Genomic DNA, 12,578 nt, shown 5'->3' with positions numbered 1-12,578 from the left:
TCAGCAGTGGTGCTGCTTTCCTTGGTCTTGTGTTTGTTAGCAGCTTGGGATTATCCTGAATTTACTTAAGCAGTCTGTCCTATCTGAAAGATGAAGGGTTGGGCTACTATCCTGGGGGTTGTTTGGGATACAAAAATAATTTCAATGTAACTAGAACAGCTGAATTTAAGAAAGTGCAAAAGAGGGCTGCATTTTACTTTTATCAAAATTATGACTCTTAGGTGAAAACTGAGCTGACTTTGATCCTGGTGTTTAGAAATTATATCTAGGGTATGATGTTTTCTTGATGATCCTTTCTAGCAACTTTTTAAGATGAAGTTGGGCAAAAGCAAGAAGACTGACAAATCCTCTGAATTTGGTCATAGTGCACTAAACATGTTTGTGATATTGAACTTTATAACAGTTACTGTTTCATCATTTGTATTTTCCTGAATTAATTCTGAAATCAGTTTGCAATGTAAGAGCATCTTGAATATTAATATCAGAAGGGGAAAAGAGACTAGTAATGACTTTTATGAAAGGGAACTGATAAAACGTAGGTTTTTTCCTCTTCTGCTTTCTTGCTCCATTGGTTTTAGGTTTCCAGTTCTGCAGTGCTTTGTCATCAGCTTCTGAGATGGCAGCTGGTACCTAATGGAAAGGTGACTCTGAAGCTGCAGGTGTAGGGCTGTCACTTCTGCTCAGGTGATTTAAGTGTAAGTTAGGCTTAAAATGGTTAGCTTGCATCCTATTAGCTGTTTAACCATAGCAGGAAGATGTGGCAGGAGCTGCAGAATCCACTTGAGTGCTCAACGTGAGACTTGGTTCTGGCAAGGCTACACCAATACTGGCTCTGGAACCAGCCAGTTTTAAAATTAGCTTGGATCTTCCTACGCTTCTTACACCTGTTGCTGCAATGAGTCCAGCGTCTCCAACGCAAAGGAGTTGTTTCATTCTTAGGACAGTTAAGAATACTTGTGTTTAATTATTAAAGATTTAAGCATACGTTCCTTCTCCTGAATGGTTCCTTCTCCTGAATGCTGGATGTGTTTGCTGAGACCATACGTTTATACGTAAAGGTTTGTTAAGAACTCTCCATAGGGGGCAGCAAGCAACAGACAGTCGCTCCTAAACTCATCCCACATGCTTGGCTGAGTAGTTGGCAAGCCAAATATAATCACTGCGCTAGCATTGTAACACTGGCTGGCAGATTTCCAAGCTGTTAGCTTCCTAATGCAGTTTTTATTTGTAAAATGTAAGTTTAAAGTCTGATACAAAGCTTTCCAGAAATGTTCCAAACAACAAAGGTGGAGTGATTAAAAGAACTTTTATGAAATATGTTTGCTCCTTAGCACTCCAGGAGTTTTCCCTCTGTTTCAGAATTCTTTGCTCCTGTGGACAAATTTGCACATAGGGGTCTGGCAGAAGAAATCTCGGCTTTGATTTTTTTGAGTTCCTAATTTTACTGCTTTGTGGAAGGGCAACCCTTGCATCTCTTAGGAGAAAGTCTTTGGGATCCATTCTTGGATACTGGAATTTGGAGGAAGTCCTGAAGTGAAACATTATAATCCCTTGTGGCTGCCTTTAGGATAGGAAATATTTTGACACTCGTCTTCACCCGTCAGTCCTTTCCTGGGACAGAGGCAAAGAATGGAAGGAAAGCTACACCTTTGTTTATTTTCTATTTTCTTTTTTAATGTATACCTCCAAGAAGCATATTAAACTTCAATTTTTAATTTTGTTTTACAAATTACAATTTTAAAATTATAAATTCATAATTTCAAAAAGATTGCTTTTATTTCTCTAGCTCATGAAACAAAAGCAAGCATAGAACTACATACATAAATGTAGGCAAAGATAAAAGAAAACCTATTGTAAATATGGTCTTCTCCATCTCTGAGCACTAATTAATGATCATATGTGCCTTATTGTACATGAAGGCATCTCGTTATATTCTTACGCTTTTCGATAGAGCTTGGTGAATGTTGTTTAATAATCTGTTCTGATTCAAGCAGAAATTCTCTGTAGGAATCAGCATCCTAAATCTTGGAGACCAGGTGAGACGTTGCTGTGCTTGTAGCTGTTGCCTAGCTTGGATTTCCTCATCATTCAAAGTGAACTGTTAGGAGTTACTCATTCTTCAGCAGGCTTGAGAGAATTACAAACATTTGTATTTATTACCAGATGTGGTTTACAATTGTTTTTCATTAAAAAAAAAAACAACCAAAAAAAAAAAAACCCCAAAAAGCCTCTCATACCCTCCAGGATGTCACAGACTGATCTTTACTTATTGTAAGTCTGTGTAATAGCTTGAGTGCTTACAAAAAAGTCCAATGCTAGTCTTGTACTTTTTGTTCCCTCATGAACATCGAGAAGTAAATTAATTTTTGATGATGAAGACTGCTTTTGTCCTGTGTAAACCTGTGTACTGGGTCATTTACTGCCATTTTTTTCATGTTTGGAATAAACTGGGCTGCTGCTAGTAAGGCTGAACCATAGCACAGGATAAGTAGAGGTATTTCATGATAGCAAGCATCTTCACAGCTAACTTTATGCTAATGTGTGCATACGCGTACATCTGGTATGTGATGGAAAACTGATGTAAGATCTCTATGATTTTTATTGTTCAGTGAACCGATATTTTACCCACAAATCTGCTATTGTCAGATGTGTCATCAGTCCATCAGCATGAGAAACAGTACTAAAAATAACAGGATAGGGCTGCTAAATACTGACACTTGTTAAAATAGTGACAGCAAACTAGCCCTTCTTTCATTCCATGTGAAAAGTGTTATGTAGCTGGTTCCATCTGTAGGCTCAACCTAGTGAAGAGGAAATAGATTTTTCAGAGATTGTATCTGTGATCATCTTCTGACGTGGATGTGTTTCCAAGCCAATCATTTATTGGAGAGTTAGAGCAAAGGACACTCTTGTCAATAAATAAAACTTCAAGTACTGTTTTTTCTAAAACATTCCAAATTAAAAAGAAAAAAAGCATAGCTTAATTTGACAAGTAAAATTAGTTTTATTTGTAATATTTCTCCTGCTAAAGAATGCTAGCATGTGATAATTTCAAGCCTATATGGGTGAACCAAAGCATTTTTGATCAGGTAAATGACATCTCTATTTCAGATGGAAGCAAAATAGACAATTCTATGATTTTAGGTTTTGCCTATCTGAAATAATTTAGATCTGGTATGGTTCGAGATATACTGATTATAATTTTGAAAATGATGGATCTAGTTTTGGTTTGCACTAATATGAAAATCTCTGGTTCTTCGTTATAATGTCCTGACAGCAGTTCTGAGCACGTACCACCAGTGAAGATCCACCTGGTACTGCGCTGTAGAAAAAGTCACTTTTTGAGATATGGTTCTGCACGGCGTTGTTAGCGATTTGGGGTTTTGGTAGAACTCCAAAGACAAGTGTAAACTAAAATTGTGCATCCGACCTTGGGCCACGACCCTTCACATTAAGCTACATATTTGCTTTGTGTATTGTTCTCTTAAACAAAACCTGTCAAAAGTTAAGGGTTCTGCTTTCTTCAGTGGTAGCATTGTGGAATTTATTTTCTTCTAGACATACAAATGCTTTTTGTTACACGTTTTTGTAATACCTGATAAGTTACAGTACAAGAGTTAATGCATTTCATTACCAGTAAGTAAATTACATGCAGCTGAGCATGCTGTTATTTATTCTGGTGGTTGGGTTTGAAAGGGATCGGAGAGAATGATGAAGGGTTTAAAAAAGGCAAATCAAAACATCAGTTGCTGAGTTGGAGTGGGTTGATTGCTCCTTGGGTTGGGGGCTGTCACAGAAAGAAGCGTGTTCAAAAGTCTTTGATAAAGACTCCTCTGCGTGGTTAGACTGACACAGAACGAAACTTGCTTGTTTAAATATTTTGCTCACGTCTCTATTTTTTCTGTACAGAGCATCTGCAGAAAGTAAATTAAGTTATGCCAAAACGCATGGTAAGAGTGGAGTGCGGCAAAACTGTGGCTTCACGTTTTTCATGCGCGTCCCTTACAAATGTGTTTAATAGGACGATGTCTTGTGGTGCCTTATGCTTTTGTTCTTCGCAGTGTGATTAAAAAATGTAGATTAATGCAGGGCTAACATATCTGCATTCTGTGACGCATATTTTGCTATTTAGAAAAATGGGATCTAGATTTCCATGAGCTATCTTTAGCTATCATAAGCCCTTTTTAAAAGCTGCCAGGAAAATTTTTTAGGAAATTATTTCCTATTTTGCATAAATTTTAACACCTGTTAATTGCGGTTGCTTTTTTCCCTTCTCGCTGTGTCACATTAGACACCCTGGTTATCAAAGTGATCGTATCACTATGGTATGTCTCATAATTATGATCAAACTGTTATCTAACATTCCTGGAGCATTCTTTTTTTCAATACTTAATACCTTTTATTCCTTGGCCTCATGCATGAATTATGCTGTGTATGTGAAGAGGCTTAAAGTTTGTTTCCATTACATTCTTTCTGAATGGATCCTGTTGTATCTAGGATTTTTTTAAAGCCAAGTAGGAATGTTATTGTTGACCTTGACACCAGATAACTGGGCAGACATTATATAGCTATGTTTGAATCCTCACAAAATGTGATGCTAAAGCCAACAGAATCCTGGCGCGAGACCCTCCTGGACAGCAGAGTTATGGAGCTTTTCTTTACAGTAAGTTTCTTTCTTCAACTTTCGTAGTCCAGACCACAGGGAAAGCAGCTCCTTCCTGCTCTAAAACTGTGTTGTTGGGGTCTTCCTTTTGCATCAGGTAGGACTGATTCTATTACCTTCAGCTTGCTTATCAAAGCAAAAGGATTGTATTTTTCCTAGGTTACTGAATATGTATTTTGCCTTTAAATTGCCTTAAATTGATGACCATTAACAAAATAAAAGGTGTGTATTTACCTAAACTTTTAGTACTTCTGGATGTGTATTCATCAAATGAAACCAAGCATGGTGAGCAGGACTAGAATGTCTTTTGGATAAGGTGTAACAGATCTCAAAAAAGATCAAATCAACAGTGTGTTTGCTGATCTTAAAGCATTTGCTCAACAGAACAGCTGAAAATAAGTAATGTGATTGCAGTTTTCTAGCCAGTCTCAGGATACAAAATTCTGTATCTCTTTCTTCAGCACAAATACAAACAACTTTTAATACATTAAGTTAGGAGGGATGGGTAGAGGTACAGTTGGGATAGAGGAACGTAATATTCAATTTCTATAGCTTAAAAAAACCCCACATTGTATTCAAACTAGATGAATTAGTATTGCTTTATTTCTATCAGTGTTGGGGAGAGACGTTTGTAGTCTTTGCTCAGCAAGGAGTTACATATATTGGCTTATAAATTACTATGCTATTTTATCTTATATTACGTCTCTTGGGACCTGAGTATTCAATTCTCAGGCTATTTTCACTTTTGCAAAGCAGAGAAATAACATGCTCCAAACTCAGACAACGTTGTTGTTAAAGTGAATGGAACTTTTCAGTGCTGCTTGAGAGTTTTGATACGCATATCCCTGTCCTTACTTTATAGGACTTTCTGATGAATGAGAATTTTTAATTCCTTTTTTTTGTTACTGCAAGTTTATCTGTTCCAGCAGTTTTGAAAAGGTGAAAAAAAATCACTGACAGAACTCTTAGCAGCTACACACAATCCCAACAGCTGTCTAGACTATCCAGACAGTTGCTACTGTCAGCTGTGAACCTCCACATGCAAATAACTTTTTGGCTTGCATATTAACCCTTCCTTGTTTAATAATGTGAATTTATCACAGTTACTTATCTTTTTCTTTGGTTGATTTACAATTACTTATTTGTAGTGAGAATGATGTTTTTAATAACATGCAGAATTGTTTTAATAAATTTTGCATTTTACTTAAAAGTAACTAAAGCCTGCCTGTATTTGATTTTTTTATTTTTTTTTTAATGAATGCAGGTCAGGGCAATCTGCTGTCAGTTTTGGTTTTACATTCCTGATTTGTAATGGTTTAGGCATATAGCATTAGTTTGCTATTTGAAGTAATGTAAATGAAAGGCAGTAATGTATATTCATTTATCTGGTCTAAGAAATTGTAATAACCTTGCAAAAGTTGGCCAAACTGCCATGTTAAAGTGAGAGCCTTCAGTTCTAATCTCAGATCGGTGTGGGATGTATATTAGGAGGAGTATTTCTGTTGCGGGGTTTGTTTTTCTTGCTAGTTTGATCTTTCAGAGATTAACTGTGCAGCTAATCCAGCTAGTTATGAATTGGGTGAAGTTGCAACTATAACACCATAGAGAAATAGTCAGTCTTTTAACTCTACTTTTATGTATAATATTGTTTAAATAGTATAATTAAACTTGTTTCTGGGAGAAAAAGCTTTATTTATTCATTGAATTAAATAAATTCACTGAATTTATTCATTCAGTAAACTTATGTGAAAAAATAGGGAGGCATGAGCCTAACAAATCTTCAATTCCATATTTGACTATTAAAATAAGCGTGTGAGAATATGATAACTGAAATATTGAGATTTGAATCTCGAAAGCATCCCCAGCAGAAGTAATGACGAAACAGTTCACAGAAATGCGGTAAGATTACTCTTGGCCTTGTATAATCTAAGGGTGTTGCCAAGGAAGTGATGCATTCATTTTTGTATGTCTTCAGTGTTTACCTCTGCTAAAGAAGCATCTGTATAATCTTGATTGAACTTGTTGACTAACTTTAGCAAGACTCCATAGCCTAGGCATAGTTAGCATAATAGAGATGACTGTCATTATTGCTGTTTTTAGAAGGAGCAGTATGTCTGACTGCCTGGCATCTGTTTCTCTCTTTAAGATATAACATTCAGTAGACAGTTCAATTTTCAACATGTAGGTGAGACTTAACTAAATGTTAGTTTCAGTGAATTAATTCAGGGCTTGTGACTTTGTGAGCTAAGTCAGGATCTTGACATTTGCTATGGGTTTAGAGAGTTGCAGAAACCCTTGCAGTTCAGACTGATTTGAAGTGATAGTAAGCTTTTTTTGGTGTGTGCTCTTTTAGGTTGAGAGCCATGTGACTGTTGTAAGAACAACCTATTTTCCTTGTGTTATTAACTATCTCACTTCCTGAAAGGTACATCGAAAAATCAGAGAAGATACAGATATGGCCCAAGATTCATTACAGTGTCTGGCACAGCTTGCGTCTTTACACGGGCCAGTCTTTCCCGATGAAGGCTCACAAGTTGATTACCTGGCACACTTCATTGAGGGATTACTGAACACTATCAATGGGTATGTATGCTTGCTCTCTAAATTTAGATGGCATCTTTTAACCTTTAGTGTGGAGTGTGGCATATCTGTGTGGAGAACTGGTATGGCTTGCTTATTTCTGGGTATAATTTCTGCCTACTGTTGGTTTACTGAAATTAAGAATAGGCAATTTAAAGTACGTGAATCTTAAGTAATATAAATTACATTTGTTGATAGAAAACATATCACAAAATCAATTCACTTTTAGCATTTCTCCTAGTGGCAAAAAAACCTAACTGCTCTTTCTGTCTGTAGAATTGAAATAGAAGACTCTGAAGCAGTGGGAATTTCCAGTATTATCAGCAACCTGATAACTGTATTTCCTCGCAACATTTTAACGGCCATTCCAAATGAACTTTTCTCGTCATTTGTAAACTGCCTTGCACACCTCACTTGTTCTTTTGGAAGAAGTGCTGCCTTGGAAGAAGTGGTAAGTATCTGCTCTCAAGGAGTAGATATTCTTTTTTTGTTTCTATTTGTGGTAAGCACAAGTGATGTGATAATTTGGCTGTTTTATTGATAACCATTGTGAATTCAACAATGTGGTTTTCTTCTAGATATTTCTGAAACTACATCTGAGAGGATTTTCTTCTTGTTGCAAACAGTATAATGAACATAATTGCACACTGTGAGCATCTTTTGGACTTTGTTTTGATTTAAAGCACCTCGCTCATATTTCCATTTTTTCAAATAATGGGTTAATTTTAAATTATTAGTTTTTAAATATTGCTGACTTGCCTTTGTAGGACTTCTCTGAGAACTGTTACAGATAAATGAGCGAGCAACGTCCTGAAAGCTTAAAATGACTACACGAACATATGGACAGACTGAAGCTTAACTGCTGTCAGGAGTTCTGAGTCAGGAACTTCTGTTTTAACTGAATGTAGCTGTTAAGATCTGTTGTTAACCCCATACTTCTAAGCTGTTCAAACAATCTCTTCATTTCTGGCACTGTTCAAATGGTAGTTCTGTGTACAAATCTAGAACAGGACTTCAGAAGATTTTTTTTTTTTGTGTGTGTTTACTTCTTTCAAACTTTGGTTGTAACATTAAAGAGCAGTTGGGATAATCTAAGTCTTCTGCTTCTGAAACTTGTATTAAAAATAAAAACTTCTAAAGAGACCTGATTTAAGGAAAAAAAGCCCCTGATAATTAAGGTGAATAATCTTGCACGTAAGCTACTTCTATGCAGTAGCTATTGGTTTAGAATGAGACTGTCAAGATATTAGCCTATATTTCCCCATTACTGTGTAAAAGTGTGAAATTTTACCAGTTTTGCTTTGAAGCTTTAATTACCCGAGTTTGAAAAGAATTATAGAAGTATTTAGTTCAAGTTGATGGACATGTTTCTTTACCAGAGATCACAGGTGTGTTAATTAGCATTCATTGCAGAACATTAGATCATGTCTTTGCTGCAAGGTTAAAATGTATTACATTTGGACCAGTAATCACTTAAACTTTCAAATGTATTCCTGTCTTAATTGGTGATTAAATTTAGAATCTGAAATAGAGCTAATTTCCAAACTTCATTGGTTAAAACTTGTCCTGCTTTTGAGATTTTTTCTAGCAGAACATTGAGCAGATGTTCTGGTGCTCACCAACACATTTAGGAATGCCTCTGAAGCCTTTATGGAACAGATTCAGGAGAACCATAAACACCAATTATTTGAATTAAAGGGATGTTGTTTCCTCAATTAGCCTCTTGTTACTTGAGAGCTAGAATATGCAACCGTGTTTAATGAAAACAGCACTCAACGTAATGCCACTCAAAACACTTCATCTCTCGGCAAGAGCTTACAATAGCTTGTATACCACTGTCTGGTACAAAGCTTCTTTTCGAAATGACTAACCAGTTATGCCTGGTAAACTGTGGCTGCCTACACTTGTGTAATCCCATAGTTTTTGCTGAAGAAAATCTTTTCAGTATTAGACATTCTTAGATTCAGCAACATCAGAAAGAGAATGCAAGATTTTTTTTTTTTAAGAGAATTTCCTCACTATCTTAAAACCTTTAAATCATTATGGGAAAGAGAAACATTACCTTTCACCCCTTCTTTTCTGCTGTAGCTCTTACAGGTATCTCAACTTCATGCTTTTTCTTTGATTTCCAAGATGACACAGATTTCTGTGATGATGGGCCTTCCAAAAAATTCTGTAACGGTGTATCAGCATTAAGGGATGCTACTGACACCTTTAAGTTGTTGCTGACTTAATCCAGATGGCATAATGATACTGTGTGCTGTGCCTGTAGAAATACTACTTCACATCCCTGAAAACAATCTTTTGGCTTCATTTTCCAACCATGGTTGATGCGTTCTTCAAAATTCTTGCTCAGACTGCTTGTAGTGACACCTTCTGTGAGCTCATTTGTGGCCTGTAATTGAGATTTTGATAGATAAAATGCCGTGTGCATCGAGCTCAGTAGAATCCTCTGATAATATGCTTGGAACCAGTCAGAAATCTGAAGTACAGCAGGATGCAGGCAACCGTGTTCCTTAAGCTTTGCTGGTCGGAAAAGCTGTTTTCCCCATATTTCTGCCACTTCATATGCCAGCAGAATGTCTTATGTGAACATTTCAGAAAGCCCATCAGGGACAAGGAATCTACTTAGCTGGAGACCTGCTATGGAAACTGTCAAAATTGGGGTGTCTTGAACCATACTATGGAAACCACTTCAATGCAGCTAATATTGATTTTCAGCAAAGGGGGGAAAACATCTCAATCCCCAGACATCATCTTCAAATGCTGTTTTACATTAACCTGCCTGTTGACATTGGGGAGATACACGTCAGGTGGAGGACAGTAAGCTTCAGCAGTGCTGGGGGCTAAGTTGGATCAATAATCTCTTCCTTTAACAGCACTGAATCTGAAAGAAGATGCTTGTCTACAACTGTGCTTTGCCTTGCACAATACTCAGTGAAATTAGATAGTCCACCTGAATTAGTGAAGAGTATGAACAGGACGTTGGCTGAAAAGTCAAATAGAAATAGAAATTATACCAAAGATGTCTTTCCTCAAAATTAATCCTAATGCAAATTTCCTGTTTCACGATACTTAAAAAATACGTGATGGGAGAGATCATTCTGAATTTGGCCCTATTTGGGCACGTACTTTGTGAGTACTTATTCATCCTAGCATCTTTGTGAAAATACTATCAAGTATCTTTGTGGCATTAACTTCTGTATTACCTCCTCGAATGAATTGGATAGATTTGATTTCTTTTGCTGTTCATAAAAAGATATGCCTGTTTATTGGTTTATCCTCTGGATTTTTAGAAATTATTAAAAGTTATATGTAAATATATTACACACATCAAAATATTTCTGGGTTGAATGACTGTCTATGAATTCATGTGGTTTTAGCCACGTTTTACAAAGACACATTGTGATGTCCATCCTAAATTTGTGGCTTATCTTCAGCTGTTGTTCACATCAGCATGTCCCATATTTTAACTTTTGTACGTATCACCACTTTGCAGTTACAAAATGATGCTGTGAAGCTATCTTGAAATGCTTCCAACATGATATCGGTTTTCCCTCATAATCAGTCATCCAGCCGGTGTTTTCTTTTCCTTGCCTGTTCATCCAGCTGTGTTTATAATTTCACTGAAAGTCAGGAATTCTTCTGTCTGGAGCATGATTAAGGCCTTAATATCTCTATTTCATCAAGGAGTCATTTTACTAAGCTCTGCTATCTCAAAATAACTCTTGTGAGTGATCCTGTGGTTAAAACTTAAGACTTCTTAGAGGAAAGAAATGTTCTGCTTTAGCAGCATTTTTTTATGTACAGTCTCGCTTAAGTTATTTGAAGTTGGATATATTTACTAAAGTTCAGTTTTTGCATCAAATTTAAAAGCTGATAGGTAATTATAAATATTTTTATTCTTAAAAGAAATGGCCTCTTTGCTACTTGTGTTCTTTAGTTTGCCTGTAACTTTTGTTTTTCAGATATGTTATTTCCTTTTGCAACTTGTGTGCTACATAGAAACATGCATAAATAAAACCATGAAGCATCAGCTAAAATGCACTAAGCAGATGGGGATGCAGACTTAGTCTGTGGAAGTCTGCCTTTTTTTGTTTGTTTGTTCATAGAATGAGTTGTGTATTATCATCAAACGTGGCTACCTGTATTAAGGTTTCTTAAACATGCAATCTTACAAGGATTTCCTCTGCATCAGGGAATCATCATCTTTTCTGCATATTTCAGAAATAGTGGAATACTTAAAAGTCTGTCTGTGCACATGTTCTAGATTTGTCTGTTTAATTAAAAAGAAATGGCTCAATTCTTTGTTGTTACAAATAAGAATTGAGATGGTTGGCATTTTTGGGGTAAAACCTCCCATGTTTAGGTAATCATGCACTAAAGGCTTAATAATTTAAGCTCCTCTGGTTTTGAACATCAGATGAAGAGATAAAAAAGGTCAAAGCATTTAGCTATAAAGCCTAGCGAGCATAACATCTGCATTATAACCCTTTTGATGCGTTGCTTCGCTTCATTCTGGTCTTTTCTTGATTTTCCTTAGATGGTTTTTGTGACTGATAGGGTTTTTTAATTGTTTCAGCATTAGGAGAACATCTCTTAAATAATCGTTATAAGTATGTTCCTCTGGTTCATTTTAGGAATAGGATATATGCTTTGTTTCTTTCATCTCTTGCAGCTTGACAAAGATGACATGGTATACATGGAAGCATATGACAAGTTGCTGGAATCTTGGCTGACTTTGGTACAAGATGACAAACATTTCCATAAAGGTTTCTTTACCCAACATGCTGTTCAGGTCTTTAATTCCTACATTCAGTGCCATCTAGCTGCTCCTGATGGTACAAGGAATTTGGTAAGTCCTCATTCTAGTAGTTCTTGATGATGATCTATGGTAACTAGCCCATGTCTTTTGGTGTGCACTATACTATATAGCTCAAGGGAGCTGGCATAGAACTACTGTTTGTACGTTTAGAGAGTAAAAATTTGCTGATTTTGTTACTCTGGGTGTTTTCCAGTCTGTTTCTCTCGTTCTGAAGAGAAAGGAATATAAAGCTGGAAATCACTTTAAAAAAGACTAAACCTGTTACTTAAATCAATGTGCATCTGTGGAAAGAACAGCAAGATGAAATGTCTAAACGTTTGACCATTCTTCTCTGGACTAGTCTCCTAGTTAATATCCCCAATGAAATTGGAAGGCTTTTGTACAGTTTTTACCTCCTATACGTTATCTTCAAAGTATGCTTTTGGAGTATAATGGACATGCATAAATATCTGGGAAAAAATTGTATAATGGCTATGCTCAGACTAGAATAAACTTGCAGTATTATCTGGT

General features: G+C 36.2%; 1 protein-coding gene across 2 annotated transcripts in view; it reads left to right on the top strand.

The window, feature by feature from the left end:
- Positions 1-12,578, top strand: part of XPO4 (exportin 4) — an 83,584-nt gene that overhangs the window by 47,299 nt on the left and 23,707 nt on the right. The window contains exons 7-10 of one of the 2 annotated variants that reach the window (XM_054079000.1): positions 4,551-4,663; positions 7,089-7,246; positions 7,520-7,694; positions 11,922-12,098. In XM_054079000.1, coding sequence (XP_053934975.1) covers positions 4,551-4,663; positions 7,089-7,246; positions 7,520-7,694; positions 11,922-12,098 — 623 coding nt within the window. The remainder of the gene's footprint in view (positions 1-4,550; positions 4,664-7,088; positions 7,247-7,519; positions 7,695-11,921; positions 12,099-12,578) is intronic. The other variant, XM_054079008.1, reaches the window with a different exon arrangement.

Source organism: Cuculus canorus, chromosome 1 (genome assembly GCF_017976375.1).
Source record: "Cuculus canorus isolate bCucCan1 chromosome 1, bCucCan1.pri, whole genome shotgun sequence".
Taxonomy (NCBI): Eukaryota; Metazoa; Chordata; class Aves; order Cuculiformes; family Cuculidae; genus Cuculus; species Cuculus canorus.
This window is presented reverse-complemented; position numbering and strand designations above follow the sequence as displayed.